Source organism: Grus americana, chromosome 1 (assembly GCF_028858705.1).
Source record: "Grus americana isolate bGruAme1 chromosome 1, bGruAme1.mat, whole genome shotgun sequence".
Taxonomy (NCBI): domain Eukaryota; kingdom Metazoa; phylum Chordata; class Aves; order Gruiformes; family Gruidae; genus Grus; species Grus americana.
In genome coordinates, this window is record NC_072852.1 from 4,784,256 (window position 1) to 4,801,778 (window position 17,523).

Sequence of the window (17,523 nt, forward strand, 5' to 3'; positions counted from 1 at the left end):
TATTGAAGCAAGATCCCCTTGTCTCACCTGACCTGCTTGTCAACAAAATGCCCCCGTGCTCATCTATAGTGTGACAAAGGATAAAAATTAATTTTGCTGGTACGCTGTGCCATTACAGCACAGAGGCTGGAGTTTTAAATCAGGATCATGAGATGTTTTTCAAGGTAAGAATTAACATGAAATACTAAAACAAGAGAAAGGCCATGAGTATTTAAAACTATGACCCGTGTTGGTTTTGTGCAGTTCATGTGTCTTCTTCTGCAAGAGAATTCCAGTGCATGGCACAAACCATTGCAAAACCACTCTTCTTCTGCAGGACAGCTGACATTTAAGGGACTACTGGACTGTAAAACTCTCATCTTTGATGACTGGCTCATATACTAAATGCAGCCACTAAGATTATTTGCACTTCTTGCTGGAGTATTGTACCAAAGAATAAAGGAGGATATTAAATACTTCTGCTCCTTTATTGGGTGTTCATGAGCACCTAAGGACACAAGCCCTCTCTTATTAAGTCTGGCAGATTTCAGCTGGATTTCTGCCTGCTCTGAGAAGGAGGGGTTTAAATTTTATTATAATTCACTGCACACTTTTTGACTTCTAAGTGAAAAAAATCGGTGAAGACCTGGTCCCACAGCCCTCAAATCTGTGAGGGCCCTTCCACTAACCTTGGTTACTTCTGGATCAAATCCTGAGTAACAGATTCCCTTTGTTCTGGGTCAGCGGATGTGATGAAGACTATTATTGAGTGAAAATACACATGCATCTACATTTTGAAAGAGTTTTTACATAAATATACTGTATAAAACTTACATGATTGGGGGAGGGTGGTATTTGTTGAGTGCATCCGAGTTAAAAAATCTAAAGCCACAAGAAAAAAAGTAAAATCCTAATGCTTAAGACATTGCTGATTACAGAAAATATTTCCTGGAATAGGGACGCAGCTTTGTAATCCCAAGCAATGGAAAATACAGTATGACATATCTTAGCACCAAAATGGAGCCCTTGAGACTATATTTATCCACATGTAATAAAGCTGGTTTTAATGGTGTTCAGTTGCAGCATGTTCTTCTCTTTTTGGCACTTGAATTTGGAAATAGGAGGAACACTCTGAGTTCATCATTCTCCAGAAACATTGCACCAGAAAAGCAAAAAGTACTTGAAGTGCCCTGATGGTACTGACCTTCTAAAACATTGAGATGGCACTGCAGCTCTGCCAAATTCAATTTTGTGCCCTGAAAAGACCAAGACAGGCTTTTCAGGTAACCAAATATTGATTATGGCAGCCCAACAGTGTCTGGTTTGCCTTCCAAGAGCTGAGATGGTATTTACTCCACACCACACGACTGGGGACTGCGAAAGGTTGAAGGTGAAAGCCAAGGAATGGTGACTTTCCAGGTTAAGGCAAATTAGCTGTTTATCCAAAGTGAATGGGGTTTAGGTGTCTAACTTACTGAGAAACTTTGTACATCCTACCAGACATTCAAGCACCTCTGACAGTGTGGGTCAGGCCATCTCAGCTAGGACATGCATCTGCTAGATGCTTCACTAAGGACAGGGTGTGTAACCATTTGCCCTGATTTCAGTGGTTACCGAGGGCACACAGCATTTCTAGGAGGTTCTCTGTACCCTGCAGGACCAAACTATCAAGGGCTGTTACATATGATTAACATGGTGGAGCTGGAGACCCTGAAATCATTCTCAGAGCTGAGAGGCCATCATGCCTCTGAGAGGTAGAAAAAGCCAAGGTTTGGTCATCCTGGCATGGAGAAAGAAACAGGAGTGTGGACGGCAGCTGTGTTTTTGAGGTGGAAAGGGAAGAAGAGCTCTGAAACCAAAGACAGCATGTTATTTCAAGGTGGGAAAGGAGCATCCATGACAGCAGGAGGAAGGCATGACAACCAGCCCGGGAATCATGGACATCCCCCTAAATTAATGTTTTAATCCAATTTCAGAGACTGGGGTGGTGGGCCTGCAGACTGGGAATGGGCTGATTCTGTCACAGTAAGTGCTGAGGGGATTGGGAAGGGAGCAGGGACCTGCCCATGGATCTGTTTAACCTGACGGAGTGCAAGCTCTAAAGAAGCCAGCACAAATGAAGATGAGCAGGTACTACACACTCTTCAGCCCCCTACTTTTGCTCCAGAAATGCCCATCCTCGGTCATATGCCTGAAGAGAGGCCAGTAACAGGTGCCTGTGCACCCTTCTTGTGGGAGCAAAGTGGTCTGTGTGAATGTGCTTAAGTTCAGCATCCAACAGCCCAAAAGCAACAGCAGGGTTGCTCCTCAGCCCTTGGTACCAGTCTTGAATAATCATGAGTTCAGCACTTCATAGTGGTGGCCTTTTGTAGCTAACACAATAAACTTCAGGCCTGGATGCCAAATTCAGAACAAGGAGGGGAAAAGATGTGGCTTCACCAATGCCATCAGTGTATTTGCTAAGTTGCGCCAGCTCTGAATTTAACTCAGAACCAGGGCTGGACCAAAAAAAAATTGTAGTGGCTTGTACTTCTACATTGCAAAGTAAAGTGTTATTTTACACTAGCAAAATCGGTTTTCCCATATCTCCTTTGAAGTACATTACTCCAAAGCCTTGCTAATGTTCCAGAGTTGAAGTCCAGGCAAGAGTAAGTAGTTTCTTCTGATCTCCGCTCAAGCTGTAAGTGACAATCTGAGCATACTGTGCAGTTAAACTATGCACAGTCCATTTTCCACTTGCTTAAGAAATTGTCTAAGAAGTTCAGCTCCAGCTTTTCTGGAAGGCAATCAGTGCAACATACAACAGTACCCCAATCCCCTATTTCTTCCCAACCTGCAGACTAAAACAAGTAATAAAGCATTTACCACCCAAAGTAATTTTAGGATAAAGATTTCAGGTTATCATCTCCGAAAGGACAGAGAGTGATAAATGAGGCGACACTGAAGAACAATAAATTGAAAGACAAATGGTGAGGAGAAAGAAACCTGAGGAAATAAAAGAGCTGGCGCAAGCTAGAATTAAAACTTTTTGTTGTTGTTTAATAGGTGAGTTTTAAATACGATTTAACTTCCCTGAACAGTCAGTAAAGATTCCCATGTGCTGGGCTCAATGCTTCACCCATCCCCTGCTTGGCCAACATCAGAGCTGGTTGCTCTCACAGTCTGAGGCTGGCTGCTCCCTGACCATGCCTCCATGAGTAGTTAGCTGCCATAAGAATATCTACAGTTACAAGGTTGATGGAGAAAACAATGACATTTTTTGCAATATGTCCCAGGAAGTGTTAAATGTCTCTGACAAATCCCAGCAGCCAGAAACTCCAAGAACATCAGAGCAGCAAAGGATGCTCAGAAAAACATGGACATGATGAGTAAAGGATCAGTGCTGGGATGCTGTTCAGCAAACAGCCATTCTGCTTCCCTTCCTTGAAATGTCCTCATAGGCCGCTTCTCCTGACAGCAGTCTTTTGGGAGATACCTCCTGTTGACAGATGTTATACCAGCCATTGGAGGGACTGGGCTGAAGCAAGGAGGAGCTGGGAGAAGCACCCTCCCTGTTTTTCTCAGCTGTGCTCTCATTCTGCTGGGCACAATCCTTTTGTATTCAGAGACGAAACACGGAACAACATTTTTAGGGGACCCTTAGAGGGATCCAAAGTAGTTATCAAACCAGTTGTATGGACACAGTCCACTGCTACTGTCAGTAGGAAATCCAGTCTAAAACCCAGTTTTTGAATGTCTGGACCACTACAGAACCCTATTCTTGGATTTCTGAGAAACAAAATAAAAACCATTTGACGCAGAGGTGATTACTTTTCTCTTCAGTTGATTAAAACTTGAACAACAAGATCTTCAGTACAAGACAACAGCTGAAAACAGATCCAGTCCTGCTGATCTCCCACGTAAGAAAATTTTGATGAAGTTTCAGGAGTTGGCAGGATCTGTCCCAGCCTGCAGCGGTTGCACCCATCGCATTCCTCAGTGGCAAATCAGAAAACTCAGTGAAAGAGAGACTAGAAAGTCCCCAGTGATACACAGCAAATGGAGTCAATGCTTCTTGCCTGACACATGCCCTAGGGCAGATACAGATGTAGTCCAGAATATCTATTTCTGAGGCTTTCCTTCTTTAATCCAAAGAACTTAAGGAGGAAACTGATGAAGGAGAAAGCAGCAGCTATAGCCTGGTGTTGGTCAGTAGGTTCTTCTGAGCACACAGTGGTCAGTAGGATTATCTGATCCAAGTTTGCTGTCACCATATGGTAACTGCTTGAGGTGGGGGTTATCTGGCCATTAGCACTGCCTTCAGATTTAGGGCTATGAATGGCATTTGTTTTTGAAGAGGTCTTCACTGAGTGGGCTTTGGCATCACAGCATTGTAACAGAGCTGTGTATGATTTCCAAGGTGGGTTCCCTGAGGCCAGGGAACAGGAGTCTGTTCACGGTTTAAGAACAAAAATCTGCTGAAGTCAGTGATTTCCTATGAAAACAGGCTAAATCTCAGCACGAACTATCCAATTCACTTTTTGCAAGGAGGGATTCACTTGCACCTTAAAGTCAGAGCAAAATTCAGACTTGGTCCCAGTTTTGTTCTTGGTCTTGGGAGAATTTTACACCAATGTGATGCTGCCAACCTCTGCTGAGTTACAGCAAATTCAGACTCGACATGTGGGACTAATGGGGTCACATATCCCAGAAACGTAAATGGGAAATACTTCTGCTATAAATACAGCTGAGGCAAACCCAAGGTGTCCAACCCATTTCTTCAGCCCCCTGGTGCTTACTCTGCTTGGCACAAAGCAAGCCCCTAGTTTCACTGGCCAGGGTGGCACTGGGACAATCTGGGAGCTTTATACAGACTGCGTTGGGTCAGGTCCTCAGCTGGTCTAAATTACTGTGGTGTACGCAGCCTGAAAACATTGATGCTTTTTATTCCCACCTAGCAACCAGATTCATGAAGGTGCAAATGAAACCAGTATTCACTCAACAGTTTCATCATTACATCTGAAGAGCCATTTTTTTTCACCCCATGGGGCTCAAAGTCAGGTCTTTCAAGTGACTTGGATTTAACAGGATGGGCTTGACTATGAAAGCTTTCATGCATGTTCCTGTACAAGAATGCAGTACTGCACAGACCCCGTCACACAGACATTCCGCTCACTGTGCACAGCCAGCGCGGCTCAGGATGTGTTATTGCGCACTAGGTTGTTGCACCCCTGTCAGTTCACTGCAGCTTCGTCCGGTATCATACAGAGACCATGGGTTGAGTCCTCTTTTATAAATCACTCAGGAATAACAGACAGCATATGACTGGTATAACATTTTTTCCTTTTGTAAGACTGGAGAGGCAGGAGAAAAAAAAAGCCCATTGATCACTAAGATCAAATTTGCAGTAAACCCCAGGTAATGCTACAAATGATCACTTACATTTCAATATGAAAGAAGTGTGTCAGAGTTGGCTAAAAGAATTGTTCATGTCCAGAAACTGACCTAGACAAACCATCATCATCCAGAAATGTCCAATCCTTCTTCTTGGGAATGTGTCTGCCATCGGTAGCTTTAACAAATGACAAACCACCTGATCCATGCTGGCCTTGCACCACGGTGTAACGGCTTGATGAGGCTCACAAGGAAAGATGCCAGCAGTCCTTCAGTGTGCTTTACAAGTACAGAAAAATTAGTTCAATTTGTTGCTAGCTTTTTCTTGTCTTTTTTTTTTCCTTCCCTACACATTAATTCCCAGTGCTTCCAATTCCACATCGTCTTGGAAAAGGGAGAGGGGAAAAAAAAAACCCTTGAACAAGTTGAAATGTTAAAAAAGAGAGGGAACAAGAAGGAGAACAGAAAGAAATGGAGAAGTGCAGTCAGTTGGCATATTGTGCATAGAAAGCAACTTTTACTCGCTCGATCTGGTGACACAGTTTGATGGCTGGACCAAGCTTCAGCTCCATGCATTCTTGCACTGTGGGCAGTGTCAGCAACAGAAGGGCTTGGCCATCAATGTCCTGGGGAAGAAAAAGACAGGGAAAATGGTTTTGTTTGTGGTCTCTGGAGGGCAGAAAGCATAACCAGGTCTGGAGAAGCAAGAAGGGAAGAATGCCCCAAAAATTAAAGGTGGTTTTCTCCTCTGCCCTTTTCTCCCACTTTGATGCTGTCCATCTCCTTCTTCTGGGATACCTGATGCTTTTTCAGAATTTATCTAGTGTGTCTTCATAGGCTCTCACCTTGCCCCCAGTTTGGGAAAAGCCTCCCAGCTGCTGAAATGCTGGGTAACCTTCTACAGAAACTCTGCAGGGTCCATGGAGATCTGATTAGTCCCATTTTATGACTGAGGAACTGAGGCAAGGGGGAGGCTGCAGACAACACACCAGGAAACACAGGAGGGAGCAGAATCAGGAAACTGAAGCTGGCCCCACTGCCAAGTCAGACCCTTCCCTGACTTCGTTTGGCCTGTGATTTGCTCAGCACAGGTTTATATCTGCCTTGCTCCATGCCGTGTACCCTGGTCCACCCAGGACCTGCCTTGTCCCACTTCAGCTGCTGAACAACCAAGAGAGAGGGGTCTGGACCACGTGAAGCCCTCGCAATCTCTAATGTCCCAGAATCACAGAATGGTGTAGGCTGTAAGGGACCTCTGGGGGTCACATCCTTACCTGAGGCATATTTATGCACCAAACTCCATGAACAAGCACCCCAGACGAAAGCCATTTTACTAGGGTTTTCTGTTGGCTTTATGATCCTCTTCTTAATTAAGAGCTCAAGTCCTCTTTACTCTTTAATGGACTGAGAAGCAGACGAGCAGGCTACAAAACTGCTTTTTACCCCTTAGGGAGGATCAGAGCCTAAGTGCAGAAAAAGCACTGTAACTCACAGGCAACATAAACTCCCCAGGACAGCCCTGATTAGGTAGCATTAAAGACAAGGAGGATTTGGACACCTTAAGCACTGCTTTGATCAGGACTGTCCATGGCTCAGGTTCTTCCTTCACTGAAGCTTGATGGCATGGCCCATTGCACCAGAGCTTCCTTGCAAATCACAAGGAAAAGCTCCAGTCATCTGTGTTTGATTAAAGTCCCCATAAAACTCTTTGGCAAAGGAGAGACAGGGTTGGCTTTCAAGCCCTGGCGTTATTCCAGGCTGATTAACAAACAGTCGGAGCACACTGCGGATACAGTGAATACAGCATCTTGCTATGGAGTGTTTCAGCCTTGCTCTAGACTCGCACTTCAACTTCTCCCAGCCAAAGCAGCTGTACTCGGGTACAGTTATTCATGGTGAAGAATCAGAGAATGTTCAATGTGCAGTGGCCATACCACTGACTGTCATCAGCTATGGCCCAATTAACCGCACTTGCTTCTTTCTAACTATGATTCCTTAGTGCTGCCCTTTACTTTCAGCAGCGGCTGTTACTCATTAGCCAAGGAATGGCTGTTTCTATATAAATTTTACACGTTCGCAGTGACTTGAGATGAAGAGCATTGGCTTCTGCTCCTGCAAACCTAACTGCTTAATGGGGAGATGCTTGGCATCTCCTAATATTAGGTCATCTGAAGACCTGACTGCCAGATCTTCAGAGCAATGCAGATGGGAAGTAGGTGTCTACACACTTGAAGCATCTAGGTGTTAGTGACAAAATTCAGACAGCCAGTTTTGGGTTCAAGCAGCAGTTTTCTGCTTCCCAGGCCAATATTTTAAAACCGGTTGGAACCCATGTGGCCAGGAGAGACAGCTTGCTAGGTTTCTCACTATCTGTTGGTATACTGAGGTGCCTGTGTGACACCAGGATGGTGCTGTGGACCTTGGCATGAACAAGAACATTCTAAACCTCCTACTTTTCACAAGTACCCCAGCTGGGTTGTTTCTGGTCTCTCTGAGGATCTGGCAAGGCTCTGATTCAAGTTTCCGAGGGTTTCCATGCCTTGTCAAAATTTGTGCTATAGCTTGGCCTGAGGGATCTAAAGTCTGATCATAATCTCTTTGTCAAAGCCCAGGGCCCAGCTAGCAAGGTGGTATGTGCTGCTCTTTTTATTGTGATGTGACTAAGCATCACAGACACAAAGAGAAGAGTTACATGAAGACCTCTACCTGCTCCTGAAATATTTTGGCAAGGGGAGCACAGTCTGTCAGTTTAATAAACCTCACAACATCAGTTACGGTCCACTCCAATGGATTACTGTCCAGGATGAGCTTCTCCTCCTCTTCTTGCTTAATTTCCTACAAAAAAACCAAAAACTCTCATAAAGAAAACTACCTTGTGTGGAGAACCAGGGCAAGGATGCCCTCCTCAGATGAGGAAGGCTTGGCACTGAAGGTTAATTTACGAGGAATATTGCTATTAAGTGGGAGTGAAAGCCTATGGGCGTACTCACCTCCTTGACTTGCATGCACTTCTCCGCCTCGCCGTAGGAGTGGGTCTGTGGTCTTCGGCTCCGTCGGGTTCTCTCCGTGGGAGGAGGTCTGTCCGACTCGGTGCTGCTCCGCAAGGTGACCGCTCGCCGGGGCCTGGTGGAGGGGACCTCAGCGGAAGAGGTGTCCGTCTGGTCATCCCGGAGCTCTGAGCTGGTTTCCTCGCTTCCCGTCTCGTCCTCCATTGCGTCCGGCTCATCATCTTCACTCTCCTGCACAAGAACCATCAGAGAAACAGCATCCAGGCTCAGAGATTAATACAGCAGCAAATCGAAAGGCACTGGGTCAAACTGCGTGCCTGTGCCCATGCCGGTCCAGGGTAACATTTATTTTAACCAAATTATCTCATTTTCATTACAGTGCAAAGTAGATTAGCCCTCAATTTAGATTTGTCACAAAATATAGAAGAAAAAGCTACACAACGGGCAAATCCTTTTTCTGTTGCTAACAAAAGGTCAACGGCAATAACTCATCTGGCATGAAATGTTCCTCTGTTGGGCTGGTATCTCAAACCTTGTGGCACTGCAGATGTGCATGAGAAGGGGAAATGGAAAATACAAAAATGATAAAATGAAACTCAGGTTGTTTGAGATGAAATAAAATCACAACTAGGTTTGAATTGAAACCTTCACGATGCTTCAAATTATCTTGGGTGTCGCTGGTATTGAAATGAAGGAAATTTTGGTGCCTTGAGAGGACACAAGCAGAGTGCTGCTATACTGCACTGGAATGAGCATAGGAAGGGATCTGGAGATAAGGTCAAGAACAAGAAAACGTGGTATCTTCTGCAGAGCAAGAGGTGGAAGATTAGTGATAATGCAGGCCAGAGGGCTGCTGGACAAGTACAGAACTTTGACATTCAGACCTCCTCAGGAAGGTGGCAGAGACCCTGCAAGGGAGGCTGTGTGCCATCAGCTTCAAAATAATGAAGAGTTTATAGTTTTCCTTATACTCACATAGTGTATGAATATCAGGATCTGGCTACCACTTCTGTTTTTTTCACATTTTTAAAATAAGAAATAATTGAGTCAGAACTGTGCTCCTAAACATGATTCCAGTTTTACATCTGCCCATTAAGGTAATTCATACCTTAAATCCACACAGGGAAATGCCTGTTACTGTTGCATGTAAGAAAGACTGTTTAATTCCACTTTAGATGGTATTTATGTCTAGGAACCAGTTCCAGTGAGTGATTCAGACTGCATATAACACGAGGCTGCTAGAACCTCCTTCCCTAGGCAGTTAACATAACCAGCCATGGCACTTAGCTTCGGCATTTGTACTAAACTCTTGGAACAGATTCTAGAATGGTTAGGTCTTTGCCATTTAAAAACGTACACTGGGTAGTGTTCACTAGCCTACATCATTTTTGCTTCATAATTGCTTCTTGTGATTAATCATCTCTTATTTTCATTAGAATGGAAACCCTCAAAATCCATACTGCCGTGGAATTGATGGTGTAATGGAGGCATATTACAGGAGTCTAAAATCCGTACAGCTTTATGGACCAACGAACTTTGCCCCTGTAATTAATCATGTAGCCAGGTAAGTGTCACAACAGGTACTTCACAGAAACTTGTCAGTACAACTATCACATATAAAAGGCTAACAGATACATGATGCTAAACATAGTAAAAGGTATTTACAGTTTTGTTTATTCAGTGCAATGTGATTAACTTGTACCTTCGAGTAGGTTTGAAGACCATGTGCTAGTAATATGCAGAATTTCATCACTGATTAAAAATAAATACAAGTGATCCAGTTGATCCACCCTGTTTTAAAATCTTAGGAGAGATCATAAAGAAAATTTTTGTGAGATCACTGTCATGTGCCTTTTTACAAGTGTATACTTGTACTTGATTTCTTAGCTGGCATTTCCGTAAAACCCAGGACAGACAATTTCACCCAGATTTCCCTGCTTTCAGCCCAACACCAAACTGCTGAAGGTGAAGCACAAATTTCCATTTAAAGGATATTATACCAGATTCTTGTTATTTCTGTCACACAGAGCTTGCAAGCACACACCAACTGAGAGAAACTGTGTATTTTGACCTTTATATACACATAAGTGGCCCAAATGGCTTCGACAGCTTAGCTCTGATCAAAGTGTGAGTGTGCATCTCAGCCATATGCTCAGTGAAAGAGCAATTTTAGACAAACTTAGTTATATTGGCCAAAAGGTTGAAAAACTTGGCTAATGGTTGATTTAGGTTTAACATGAGTTTATTTCAGTTTAAATTCATTTGAAGCAGGTATAATCTATGGAAATGAAGCAGAACTGCACCTAAATGAGGACTAAGTCATGAAAATGCAAGCAATCAACTGAAAGCTGCCTAAAATATCCCCCTCCAGGTGAAGTACAGGGAATTTAAGTAAATCAGTTTTATTTCACATTGCACAAACCAGCGATCACTGACACTCAGCTGAGGAAGGGAAACCACATATGAACTTTATCATTACTATCATGGGAAAACCACCTGGTAACGGTGCACACAGAACTAAGTCTGCTCCAGATTGTACTTGGACATGAAACATTGCTGAAGCTGGGATCCCGTCATATTACACAGCATACAGGAAACACTGAGGCCTCAAATACCATATATTTGGGACACAAACCATTTGCTTGCTTTCTAAAGCTTCTAGAACATCTATTGTTTGATGTTGTGAACCAAAAATATTATTAATTAATTATTAATGAAAAAATAGAAGCCATTGAAACCATAATGGCCCAAGAGTTATTTTTATTTATTATAATATTTAGAGATCTTAGACATGGATCACAGACCTCCTTCACTCTGCTAGATGTTGCACACAGCATCTAACAGGCTCATCTGCTTAATAAGGAAGCAAAAGAAAAGAAAAATATAAAATTAGACAGCACATTAGCTAGTAGGCATTACAAAGGTGGAAGCAAAAACTCTATCTGCTGACTCTAAAATTGACAAGGGTAAAAGTCCCCAAAGTGTCCCAATAAAACCAGTCTGACCTTAGAAGAACAGAGTAGAAAGGTGGGATTCAAAATGGAAAAAGGAAGGGTTAAGGTTTGCTGTGAAGTCCCTCAAAAGGAAGATGCAGATGAGGGGGACAAAAAGAGCATCAAGGGGCTTTTGCTGATTTATCCCAGTGCAACAAATACCTCTGCAGAGCCTGCAGCATTCAAATCGACAGCTGACGACCTCCTTTTTTTCTGCACAAAGATGGATTTCCGCCTTTTTCTGCGTCTGGCTGGCTTGACATGTCCACTTTTCATGTTGTTATTTTCCCCGATTGGTGGCTTAATGATTTTTTTCCTCTTCCCATAATAATAAGCTGGAGGAATGAAGCAAAATACCCATTAAAAACTTTAACCACCAAGAGAAGGAAACTTTGGCTGGCTTCTTGCTACTGATTCAGTACTGCATTCTAGGTGCACTTTTACAAAAACTTTAAAATACATTGATTTGGGAAAAATGTACAGTGTAAATATAAGATGCCACATTACACTTGCACAGAGTGTTACAGCTCTTATGTATACGCATTTATCGGTGATGAGTGAGGAGTTCAGAATTTAACCCTACGATATGTACTTAGGCAAAGCTTCCACTAAGCCGAGCAGTGATTTGGAGGGAGAGAAGCCAGCATGTTTCAGATTTGATCCAATGCCCTTCTGCATGAGTTAACAGTCTTAGATACACTTCAACTTGCTAATGGTTTCAGCAGAGAGTGAAGAAGGACAGCTATCCTGAATTATATATGTTCGTTCAATGCACAAAGGTATGGGGTTTTATTACCTTTGACTATTTTGTGGCCCAAGTTGAAATTAAGGACGTAAGAGTCCTCTGACCTTGCATTAGGTGCTTGTGCTAGATGCTTTTTTACACATTCTACAGCATCTTCTGGGACTGACAGATATTCTGCCCTTCACTAGCTAGGGTGTCCCAGGACAACTAAAATGGCACTTGGCACCCATGTCAAAGTTCGTAACTGAACTGAGCCTTTCATCAAATCAATGGAGTTTTGAGGAGCAATTCATCCAGCCACATGCAATCATCAACTTCGATATGAGACAATCTCAGCTGGAGCTCCCCTAGCTGTAGTCCTCCAGCCCTCCAGTGATCTCTCTTGCTACCAGTAGGAGCTAGGAGTCTAGCTTAGGTGTAGACTTCTACAGAAACCCATATTCAGTGATCTGAATACCTCCCTGAGCCCATTTCCCCTTCTACTCTGGCACCAGACAGAAGGTAATTAGTTTAAATCAATCATATTGGTTTCTCGCAACCTTTGTGGAAGAAGGACGGCACTCACTTCCACTTTTCTGACCTCTTTAAGAGCCAATAATATCAGTACTATTGACAACCAAAAGTGTTGAACACATGCCTAACTTCAGCCTTCCTGAATGGGTAGGAACATGTTTAAATATTAAACACCTTGATCAGAGAGAGTCAACACTACCAAACTCCTTCCAGCACCTTGGCACTGTGATAGTGGCCTGTGCCAGTGTGTATGCCAGAAACTCTTCCCTGAGTAGGACAGGATTCATCTCACCTAACGAAGGTGTCTCAGATGTAGCAGTTCAAATCTCAGCTGGCCACTGCAGGTTCCTTTTATGTGTGCCTTATATTAACTCCACATGTGAAGAAAAGTCAAGACTTCCAAAGAGTAATGACTTTCAAACAGATATATTAGGATGGACTGAGATGGACAGTTTTCAGGACATGCCTATTTCTCTGTACAGAATATAAGGGAGCCTATGGTGGCCTAGTAGGATTAAATAACTGCTCTTAGATGAGATGAATCCTACTCAATATTAATTTATTACACAACTCCTGTTCTTCATCACTAGCTCATGCAGTCTCCCACTGCTCCAATTCCCAGCTAGCAACAAGAAGCATTTTGGCCAATACTCACTGTACTTGGTTTTAGTATGAATGGAGCAATTCTCTGGGCAGACTTCAGCCACCAGAACAGGACTGAACAAGTTGGGGCAGCACTCCAACTTTGCACAGACTCTTCTGCAGAAATCCGCTACCTGATCCGACGTTCGCACAATCTTAACAGTCGCCCTGTATGTCTTCCCTCTGTATCTAAAAAAGAGTACAAGACCCCATGTCACCAACCAAGCGACGTCCTTCAATGCTACAGACCAGACTCTCCTCTGTTGGGGAGATATCTTCCCTAATGACTTTTGGAAGAGTGTCTCTCTTGGGAAGGCAGGTGGAATAGGTCTACTTGTTTTAGTGGCTCCATTTCAGATGGACTTGAGGAAGGAAAGGCAGAGTGAAATGATCCTGGAATCAGAGGTGTGGACATGATTTGGGGAGGAATGCATGTGCAGACTGGATATATCTGTAGATACGGCAAGAGACAAAAAAATCACAGTAGGCTCGGTGAGGATACTGAACAGGACAGCAAGCTCATACTACGAACTGATGCAAAGTTTTGGGGAGAGGGATGTAGTCTTTCTTCATATATTGACCCGTGATGAGAAGCTTATATGCCTTGAAGAGCTTTCTGGTCACCATCCTGTGTTTGGGCTGCACTGGAGACTGTCTCCATAAGACCCCAATACACCTTTGGTCTTCTCCATTGCCACCTTTCTCAAGGCAGCTCTCATATCACGTTCCAGCTCACTACAAGCCCACAGTTTCATTGTGCTAACTGTGGTTACTGGGATGCACACGCTGTGTAGAAGTATCTGAGTGAAACTGTACTGTCTGCCATACGGGTACCAGATGACTTTACTGCTATGAGATGTGGACAATGCAAAACCCAAGGAACTAATTGGGACTCTCTTGAGCCGTTTAACGGGGCTGCGGGAACAGACTCTAAAAACTGATTCCTACAGGGAATGCTTAGAGCAGAAATCTGCAATGAAAGGTTTGTCTTAAATTTGTTATCCATGTGCTACTAAAACATTTATTTCAGTGTTTTATATGAAGTGTTTCTGAGTGATAAATGGCTAAGAAAGATACAGTTACATCCCTGCTGTAATACATTGTAGATGTGAACTCTGAAAAACCAATTATCCCCATAATTTATTAAACAGCAGCACCAAGCTATTGTAAACAGTGAGATAAGGTTTTTAAAACATCTCTTACACGTCCTGAGGAATGCAACACAAGAGACAATCATGCAAGCGCCTGATGCTAAGGCATTATAAATGTGCTTAGAGTAAAGTAACACACACAAAAGAAAAAGAGGGAGACACAGTGAAAGAAAGATTACTGGATGGGAGGCAGTGAAAGACAAAGATACAGTCATCAGGAAAAATGAGACAAAGCATTTGTGAGCGCATTAAGACCCACAGTTCTCTAGCAGGGAATCAGCTGCTGCTAAGTCAGATATGGAAGAGGAAGAGGAGGAGAACGTGAAACAAAGGAGACGTGGAGGGAGAGTTAAAATATGCAGCATGCACCCAGACACTGTTTCCTCTCTGAAGGTTTTACTGACTTGCACAAAGGAACTGAGAAACCACCTTTTGCTGTTCTCCCTCCCAAAAGTGTTTTCTGGAAACACTGGGATATGGGAAAAGGGTTTGAAACTGTGGTACATGAAGTGTTATAGAGGGCTACCCAAATGAAACTTGGGTCTGAGAACAGCCCAGTCCAACCATCCTCATGTCACAAAAGACTTGATCCAAATGATCACCTCAACACAAAACTCTTCCATAACCTAAATGAGCATTTCTGCAAGGCACCTGGCTCCGATATCGCATTTGGTGTCTGACCAAGGACCCCAGGTCATGGAGACCATCCTGCATTCATTCATCTGAATGAATGAATGAATGACTTAATTAGCCAACTCTTCATGCACCCTGATGGACCTGGACAGATGATGTAAAATGGAAAAAGCATTCCTTCCAGATACGGAGCAGTTATCCCAGCTTCCCCATGAAATAGCTGCACAGGCAGGCTGGCTAAAGGGGAGTTGGCAATACCTAATATCAAAAGAACAAATTCCACAGGCATTTAAATATATCTACTTATAAATGGTTTATATTTCTTTTCCATGTGTTTGAAAAGACTCCTGCCCTTATTACTTCTCCAGGAGCCATTAAGTTTAATGACGGTCTAGATCATTAGACCAGTAAATCTGACTCCTGTGACGGGCTGCAGAATTTCATTGTGTTACTTTCACCTGAACCCCAACAACTTTGGTTGGACTAAAGCATCACTTCCAGAAAAGCACCAGCCTATCCTCGAGGGTCTCCACACTGGAATAATCCTGGCAGCAGGAGCACCTATACCTAGACCTCATGAGCCTATGCGCCTATGCCTCATTTTATGTCTGGATTTAACTTACATTTATTTGTCCTTGTTCTGACTTTCACCGCTAGGATGAAAAGACTGCATCTAGTTTTGTTTCCCTGCAAAAGCATTGTAATGAAATTGCCTCTTGATCTTCTTTCTTATAAGCTAAGAAAGCTGCCTGATGGGTATTATTCAAGGATGGCTGACTTCTTCTAACTGTGTGCTTCCTATTGTGTTTGGCTGCCCAGAAAAGACCCATTGTACTAAAGTGCCTGGTGAATGAAAAAGATGAAACCAGGAAAACGAACAACTGATTTCACAGTCTGGTTTGAATGCAATACACATAGCAATTAACAGAACGGATGGCAAAATGGAGATCAACATGACTGCAGTGTCAATAACCCAAGGTGTTAGTACTGGCCGTAGCAGTATTTCTTACATGATTTTGGCTTTGGCAGCACCCTTTCAACTATAAACCAGGTTCTACTAATATTTTCCATATTCCTCACACACTAAAGATTTTTAACACAAACACCACCAAATGTAATATGAGCTGTTCAAGGACAGTCATGTGAAAAGAACTCCTTTGGATATAATCAGAAAACCCTTTTCCATTAGCATCGCTCAAAAAATTACCAACTACTGATATTTCTATTGATGTTTTCATACTAGGACTTCTATCTTCCCAACCACTTCTAAGCATTAAGTAACCTGCATGCACAGCATGGCAGCACTGAAGACTTGGAAAACAGCTGTGTCAAGCATAACATTTTCAGTTTTCTTAGAAATCACTGTTCTTTAAAAAAAGATTTTTCAGCTAAAGCCAAAGAAATCTTCCTTTCCCCTCCCCCCTTCTCTGCCCTCAGATCCCCAAAACTGGAGAAACCTTTATGGCTGAAACTATTTCCATGAAAAATATACTCAGGATCTTTGCTGATCCATGAGCAACAATATTAAGCACTTTGCTGCCAATATCATTCTTCTGTTGAAACTTCCTTTGGTGATAAAATAGATCAGAGGGTCATGAGAACAAAATGTCTTCTAGGAACTCCAGCTAGGGACCATTGTGTGATGATGTGAAAAGCCTCGTGCTGAAGCCACTTCAAACAGCAAGAGCATTGAGACTACCCTCATTTTCCAAGGTCTCATTCACAGTTCTGACAATCATTCAGACTATTTTGAACAATTCAGTGGCTAAAAGCCTAAATTTCCTTTCAGGGGACCAAAAACTCCTATCTGTTCTTTTGCAAGAAATTTCCTATTTGTCTTACTGGCTTAAAGTCTGCCAAACATGAGAAATCTCCAGGAAACACTAGCTACCCACAGCAAAAAACCAAGCTACCCACAGCACACAACCAAAGTCTCTCTCCATAGGGTCTACCAGAAGCAATTTACCAGTACAGCAGCAGAAATTGTCTAACATCCACTTCATTATGTTTGAATCAGACCCTGCTTGCACGGGCCATTGCAACTGCCAATGACAGAAAACCCTAAAGTTTTCATCAAAACCCTGATACCCTTGAAGCTACTCAGTGTATCCTGAATACCAAGGATTTTGCAAATAATCTAAGTCTATGTAAAATCAATAAAAATGTTATAGTTATCTTCCTCCAAAGCTATTTAATCATTCAGTGATATTTTGTACTTTTGAAGACAGGATTCAGAAAGGGCCCTGGAATTGTTCTGGTTTTAAGGACGTCTTGTAAAGGGTTTAAGTCATTCCACTGGTGCTAATGACTTCTATCTCAAATATTTGGCATAGAAAGCCACCTGATCACACTAACTCACTGTGGTGGGTTGAGCCTGGCTGGGGGCCAGGTGCCCACCAGAGCTGCTCTCTCACTCCCCTTATTCACTAAACAGGGGAGAAAAGGCATAACGAAATGCTTGTGGGTTGAGATAAGGACAGGGAGAG

At 43.0% G+C, this 17,523-nt stretch overlaps 1 protein-coding gene across 4 annotated transcripts in view; it reads right to left on the minus strand.

Annotated features, from left to right (window-relative positions):
* Positions 1-2,994: 2,994 nt before the first annotated feature.
* Positions 2,995-17,523, minus strand: part of SFMBT2 (Scm like with four mbt domains 2) — a 117,975-nt gene continuing 103,446 nt past the window's right edge. For all 4 annotated transcript variants that reach the window (XM_054812982.1, XM_054812981.1, XM_054812983.1 and 1 more), the window contains 5 exons: positions 13,267-13,442; positions 11,516-11,688; positions 8,343-8,591; positions 8,059-8,187; positions 2,995-5,978 (listed from right to left, as the gene is read on the minus strand). In XM_054812982.1, coding sequence (XP_054668957.1) covers positions 5,838-5,978; positions 8,059-8,187; positions 8,343-8,591; positions 11,516-11,688; positions 13,267-13,442 — 868 coding nt within the window. In that variant the 3' untranslated portion in view covers positions 2,995-5,837. The remainder of the gene's footprint in view (positions 5,979-8,058; positions 8,188-8,342; positions 8,592-11,515; positions 11,689-13,266; positions 13,443-17,523) is intronic.